Source organism: Mastomys coucha, unplaced genomic scaffold (assembly GCF_008632895.1).
Source record: "Mastomys coucha isolate ucsf_1 unplaced genomic scaffold, UCSF_Mcou_1 pScaffold22, whole genome shotgun sequence".
Classification (NCBI taxonomy): domain Eukaryota; kingdom Metazoa; phylum Chordata; class Mammalia; order Rodentia; family Muridae; genus Mastomys; species Mastomys coucha.
The window spans coordinates 252091599-252098860 of record NW_022196905.1 but is presented as its reverse complement, the minus strand read 5'-3'; the positions used below and the strand labels follow the sequence as shown (position 1 = coordinate 252098860).

The 7262-nt window shown below is 42.5% G+C and overlaps 1 protein-coding gene across 2 annotated transcripts in view; it reads left to right on the top strand.

The window, feature by feature from the left end:
- The window catches only part of Adamts18 (ADAM metallopeptidase with thrombospondin type 1 motif 18), a 151221-nt gene that overhangs the window by 66698 nt on the left and 77261 nt on the right, over nucleotides 1–7262 (top strand). The window contains exons 4-6 of one of the 2 annotated variants that reach the window (XM_031341504.1): nucleotides 2834–3116; nucleotides 5175–5368; nucleotides 5610–5693. In XM_031341504.1, the coding sequence (XP_031197364.1) occupies nucleotides 2834–3116; nucleotides 5175–5368; nucleotides 5610–5693 (561 nt within the window). Of the gene's footprint in view, nucleotides 1–2833; nucleotides 3121–5174; nucleotides 5369–5609; nucleotides 5694–7262 lie in introns of both variants that reach the window. The other variant, XM_031341506.1, reaches the window with a different exon arrangement.

Genomic DNA, 7262 nt, shown 5'->3' with positions numbered 1-7262 from the left:
CAGAGGCAGTGGAGACTATGGGGATTTGTGGAGCTGACAACCTGTGTATGGGAGAGAGCACTCTACATGTTGATTTATCTTTGATGAGAATTCCAGGTGGTGTCAGGGACTAGGTAGAAGGTGTCAAGATGAAAGATGGACGTTTCTAGTAGCATTGCAAGAGCTAAGTGGAGGAGGAGAGAGCATTGCAAATGCATGTCTGTCCGAGGGATTTGTCTGAGGGATATGACAGAGAGTGGTTCTGGAATGGTGAGATTTTGCTTATTTCAGTCTTTATGTATTTGTATGTTCACGTGTGAGATGGCGTGTGTACATGCATGTGAGACCAGAGGACAATCCCAGCTGTCCTTCCACAGAAGTCATCATCGTGTTTCTTGAGGCAGGGTTATGTTACTGATCCAGAACTCACTAGGCAGGCCAGCAATGGGCTCTAGGAATCCTCCTGTCTCTGCTGGGATGACCAGGGTGTGCCACCATGCCTACTCATGTCTTCATTGGTGTTCTGGGGCTCAAACTCAGGTCCTCATACTTGCATGGCAACCACTTTAATGTCTGAATTATCTCCCCAGCCCAATTACGACTTTGTAATACTATTCATTCTCCTCTCTCATAATCTTCAGGAGGACATGAATGTAGTCTCTTTTCTATTGACTCTGTGTTCCTTGTGTAAAAGCCAGTGCCTAGAAAGGATGAGGACATAGGCACCCAGTTGTGTGCCTGGCGAATGGAGCCATCTGGTTTGGTCTCCAGGCCCTGGATATAGAAATATCTGTGATGTAACCTCTCAGAAGTCAGCAAACTTTTGACAGGGCAGAAAAACAGGACCAAATCATGTATTCTGGGGCTTCTTTTAGGAAAGCAAAGCTGACCTCTAACAGAGAGCTGAATTCCAAAATCACTCATCCACTCCACCCCACTGCATCCTAAAGCCTTGCAGAGGGGATGACTGTGCAAGCTGCCCTTACTCCAACACCCCCACTTACCCAGCCAGCCAACTCCATGCTGAGCAATTCCCTTGCAGTGTTGTATGGTGTGTCCTACAGTTGTATGCCACGTGGCATACATTAGGATGCGTGAGCTAGCATGAGTGAGCATGTGTTAGTTCTTTGAGCCATCATGATAGAAGTTCTACAGCCTAAGCAGCACAAAGGACTTCAGCCATACCTTTTGTTGTTTTTTGTCTTGTCTTGCAAGGTGGTCAAGGCAGGTCCAAGTCTCCCTCTTTGCATGTGAAGGTAAGCAGCCTCATGCTCAGATTCATAAACTGGATAAAGCAAAATGCAGCAGAAGCAGTGATATAATATCGCCATGCCTGAGATTCCCACTGGTGCTAAGGGGCAGCACATCTGCATGCCTCAGTCAGTGCTGAAAGCCCAGCAGGCATGCCCATGGGGAGCCAAGGAAGCCTTGAATGGATGTGTCCCCAGCAGATGGCATCCTGAGTGATGCTTCATTGACATGGTAAAGCCTCCACTTAGAGGCGATTGGAGGTTCCTCTTGCAGCCATTCTTGTAAGACTTCTCTCGATCTCAGCACTTTGGAAATAAATAGAGGAAGCCTTGTTCTTACTACATAAGCCAGGAGCTGTTTTTGTATTTACTACTCCATCCAGGTCTCTTTGGTGTCTATCAGTCAAAGCCATTCAAGCAGAGACATCCCTTAGCTGGCTCCTTCAGAAACACTAACATCATCAGTCTAAGGCAGCCATTCCTCATGGGTAGCAAGCCATTTGGGGTTGCCTAAGACCATCAGGAAACACAGATATTTAAATTTTGATTCATAACAGTAGCAACATTACAATTATAGAGTAGCAAGGAAAATAATTGATGGTTAGGGGTCACCAGAGCATAAACTGTGTATTGAAGGGTCACAGCATTAGGACAGTTAAGAACTACTGCTTTAGGGGTTGGAGAGATGGCTCAGTGGGTAAGAGTGCTTGCTCAAGAAACATCAGGACCTGAGTTCAAATCCCAGTACTTATATAACAATATGGGTATAGCTTTATGTACTTGTAATGTAGCACTATGGGAATGGAGATAGGAAGATTTTAGGGGCTTACTGGCTGTAAGCTTCACTCCAGGTTTCAGAGGACAGTACCCAACATCTTCCTTTATTGGCCTGCACATGCATGCAAGGAGCATACATACGGGCACATGCACAAACAACACACATGCACAGGCACACACATGCACAAGTACACAACCATGTGTGCATACACCACATATACATATATAAATAAATCAATAAAAACATGAAATATTGGCAGCCTAGCCAGATAGCCTAAAGATACATGGCATATTCAGCATGTGAAAGGCCCTGGATTTTAACCCTCTACTACCATAAAATGCATCTGATAAAATACAGTTGATGGGTTCCCCATGATTAACATTAATTTAGGAGATAGGGTACCAACCATCTTAGTCTTTTGTTGTCTCCTGTGTAAAACTGGAATTATAACAGCAGCATGTAATAGTACAGAGAAAACATGACATGGCAGGGCCAGTAAGACACCTCAGCATGATACATGCGCTTGCCACCAAGCCTGATGACATGAGTTCAGTCCCGGGGACTATGTGACAGGGAGGATAGAACTATCTATTATAAATTGTCCTCTGACCTCCACATACACAAATGCACACATATGTATTCACACACACACACACACACACACACACCCCACACTCATATGTAATTTTTAAAAGGCAAACAGATAGCAAGCATTATACACAGTGCCCCTTCACAGAACATAATCAATCTAAAGATGCCAAGAATCAACCCAGGAAAAGGCAACGCATGGAGTCATGAGTGTGCTCTTTGTGTTTGGATTTTCTAGTCAGGTCTGATAAGGACCCGAGACAATGAATTCCTCATCTCACCGCTACCTCAGCTGCTGGCCCAGGAACACAACTACAGCTCGCCTGCAGGCCACCATCCTCACGTCCTGTACAAAAGGACAGCAGAGAAGAGGGTCAGGCGGTACCAAGACTACCCTGGCTCCCAGAGGACATATCCTGCTCACCCCCCAAGTCACACTCCCCCTGCCTCACAGAGCCAAGAGACAGAGTACCGCCATCGAAGGTGGCAAAAGCAGCATTTTTGTGGACGACGCAAGAAATGTATGTAAGGAGACTTTCCTTGTCCTGTTCTGAAGAGGGCCTCAACGGGTAGTCTTGGGGGCAGCTGGGTTCGTGAGGCTGCACAGAGTTTGTTCTCAGATGCTGCCTAGCAGAAGGACTGGTGGACCTTGTGTTGAAGGAGTGGCTCTCCTAGCTTCAACTAGGAAAGATGTACATACTGGTCTTTTTTTTTTTTTTTTCCTTTTTTAGCATCTCCCAGTTTTATCCAACGATACTAATCTTATTTTAGTTTCTGTGATCTTAGGGAGGGCACCTAGTTTTCTATAGTGAAAAAGGAAATCAGAGATAAATTCACAGTAAGTGTTCTTTCTAGAAACCAAAAGAAGAGACTTCTCAGGCAACTTCTTAGGAATATTGGCTCTCGACAGGGAGCTGGCAGTGAGCAGAGGCCCTCTTAGGCATGTCCTATAAGCCAGTGGTGGATACCTATATTACCAGTGCTTGGAAGGGTGAAATGGGAGCCTAACCTGTATAATGAGCTCCTGTTTCTACAACAACAAGAAATATACTTTCCTCCCCCCACAGCCTGGATCAAGCCCAGAGCTTTTCATTTGCTCAGTAAAGATCCAAACCAGCCAAGCTGAATTTCTAGTCTCTTTTGCTCTTTTCTAAACCAGCAACGTCCAATAGATAAGAACCAAATATAAGTCTGCATTTTTCCAACTATATTCAAAACCAGTTTAAGGCAGACATTGTGATGTATTCTTGTGATCCAAAGACTCTGAAGCTGAAAGGGAAGAGACTCAGGAGTTTGAAGCCATTTTGGCTGTGTAGGAGCTTCAAGCCCAAGCTGCCATTAAAAATGAGATTCTGCCATTAAAAAAAATAAAAGTCAAAAACAAGAGCTGAAAGAGATGGCTCAGGGTAGTGAGGCACTTGCTACACAGGTAGCCAGAGAGCCAGAGTTCAGATTCCTAGCACCCATGTAAATGCCAGATTCCCCTCCCCTCAAATACCCTGTAATCTCTGCACATGAGGAAGATAAAAACAGAATCTATTGGGAAAATTGCAACTAGATGAGCTGAATTGGCAAGCTCTGGGTTCAACTGAGAAAACCCGCTTCCATGTATAAGACTGAGATTGATGGAGGAAGATACACCCATTGTCAACCTCTGGCTTTCATGCGCACTTACATGCACGCACACACACACACTCACCAGTCATAACATCTGTTAACACAATAACAAAAATTTTAAAACAAGTTATTTACAGTAACATTTTATCTAACTCTAACATGTAAAACATTATCATCTTCAATTATAAACTATGTAACAAACTACCACCATGGGGTTGGATTTTCTCTTTCATGTTATATTCTGGAAAGGTAATTAATTTACTCTTATAATTCACTGTCAATTCCAATAACAAAATTTCCATTGGAAGTACTTCATTTGTATGGAGATTTCCAAAGATTTAATGCCAGAAAGGTAGATTTTAGATACTTCATTGCTTCAGAGATATTTGAACTCTTTCAGGGACCAAGCTAAGTATTTTTTTTAACGTGATGAAGAATTGGATCCTTTTGTTCACCAGCCACATTCTGCTAACTTGGTAGCCACAGATGACAACCAGGTACTCTACTGTTCAACACAGACAGATGAGTGAGGGCTCCTCATACAGACAATCAGGAGCTGGCACAGCTGGCTATACAATGTAGTGTTTCTGCCAGCCATCTCCTTTGGTTGTTGGTATTACAGAGTCAAGATACTCAATTAAGGGATAAAAATGAGGTTTTTCTCCTTCCGTCTTTGGTGTTTGCTGACCTGCCTTGTCTGCCAACTCAGATTGTAGCTTGTTTTCTTTTACTTACCTCTGAGCATTTTTCACATTTCTGAATCTACCTATCTGCCCACCTGTCCATCAGCCTACCCATCCATGTAGCTAAACATCTGTGGAGTGACTCTCAGGTGCAAGCCCCAGGGCAGGTGACAACAGCGACACCCAGCGTCACCTCCCTGTGTCGCCCTCTCTCTCAGCTTATGTCACCCAGATTTCTTCTGCTGATCTTCCTTCCAAATGCTCTTCTGTCACCCACAGATGCCCCTAAGCCTCCTCCAGAAGATACCTATCTACGCTTTGATGAGTATGGAGGCACAGGGCGGCCCAGACGATCAGCAGGAAAGTCACAGAAGGGTCTCAGCGTGGAGACCCTCGTGGTGGCAGATGCCAAGATGGTGGAGAAGCACGGCAAGGATGACGTTACCACGTACATTCTCACAGTCATGAACATGGTAAGGGGCATTGCCAGGAACCCTCTTCATACCCCTGAGACAAAGAATTTCTTGTGCAGGTGGAATGGCTCAGACTTAGCCACATTTTTTTTTTTTTTAATTGAAAAAATTTCATTGTGAGAAAATCACTTTTGTGTCTGGTAAGATTGAAGCCTACACCCATATCGATATGTCTGATGGATTCTCTCCCTGTACAATTGTGTCTTTTAAAAGTTTTATGCAGTTTTAATTGTCCCAACAGGTTTCTAGCCTATTCAAAGATGGGACCATTGGAAGCGATATAAACATTGTGGTTGTGAGCCTAATTCTGTTGGAAGAAGAACCTGTAAGTGGCAAGTTCATTTATTCATCCATTTGTTCTGCTATTCAGGATGCACTTCTTGAAGACCTACTGTATACTAATGCATGGAATGGTCATTTGAATCTCATTTTTGAAAGTGTATGCTAACCATCTCATCAGGGAAAGTGCAGTCCAAAAGAGACTCATAAATCCAGTCATTGAGCTAAATCATCACAAAACAACATTTTATATATTAATCTAGACAATAGATTCATACATATTTCAATAGTTGTATGTAAATATTAAATACAATGTTGCTAATATACAAAATCTAAGTAAGTACTCTTATTTATTTAGTCCTTGTGATAAAGGTTAATTTAGTCATAGATTTTAGGGTTGGTTGAGCTTTATAGCTCAGATATACCAACCAACACCAAGGTGAATGCATAAGCACGTTTCGAGAATTTACCAGAAGGAATCCATCATAAAATTCTTGGAGTAAGTCTATGGTCTCCCAAGCACCAATTTAGGAATGGCAAAGAATAAACAAAGGAGCCTTAAACAGCCTTGACTTGATTATGGTGAGGTGCACGACACAGGAATTGGGCAAATTGCAGAAACAGAATGTATAATAACGTGCTCAATTGCACGGTGCTCCCTGCTCTGCAGTGTTTGGATCTGGAAGCTGGATCTTTCCCTATGATCTCACCAATCAGGCAGAAGAGTTTTCAAAGCCCCTGAGGCTTGTTCTCTTTACCTCCAACCCCAATAAAGAATGTGAAACAGAAAAGAGTCAGAGACAGGAGGAAGAAAAGGGATCTAATTGCCCAGGTGTGGAGAGTTACATGGGTTTGTGCTTTGCAAGGTTATCCTAGAATTTTAGAAAGATTGTGTGTGTTTGTGTGTGTGTGTGTGTGTGTGTGTGTGTGTAAAACACTTGAGCTTTAGTGTGCTACTCACAAACCATTCAAGGATACTGAAGCCAGCAGCACCCTGATTCACTGACAGAATTATTATCTAAAACATTGACTTGACCCAACTCATTGGTTTAGCCTGATGAAAGATTTTGAAAAAAAAAATGATTGTTTTAGGATAGTTTCTGTCTTCTCTGCTTTTATCTGATTGTGTGCGCTTCTGCCTGCATGTATATTTATGCATCATGGGTGTGCTTGGTACCTACAGAGGCAAAGAGAATGTGTTGGGTCCTCCAGGATTGGGGTTATAGACAATTGTGAGTTGTCATGTCATGCTAAGAATTGTACATGGGTCCTCCAGAAAAGCAGCCAGTGCTCTTAGCCTCTGAGCCATTGTCTCTCCAGCCTTAACCCCTTACTCTTGAGAGTCTAGTAAGTGCTTTGCCATTTGGTAAACTTGCATTGTGTTATTGATTGCTTGTAGCCTTTTTAGTACCAAACTTCACAGCGAAGTAAACTATGGACACTGCCTTTGTCATACTTTTTTGAAGAAACTATTGAACTTCAATACGAATAAATATATAAAAAATTAACAATTTTATTTTAACAATATAGCTAGAAAGTACATACTGAAAATTCAAGCTTACTTTACGACTTATATTAACCTAAACTAGACTTTTTTTTTTTTTTTTTTTTTTTT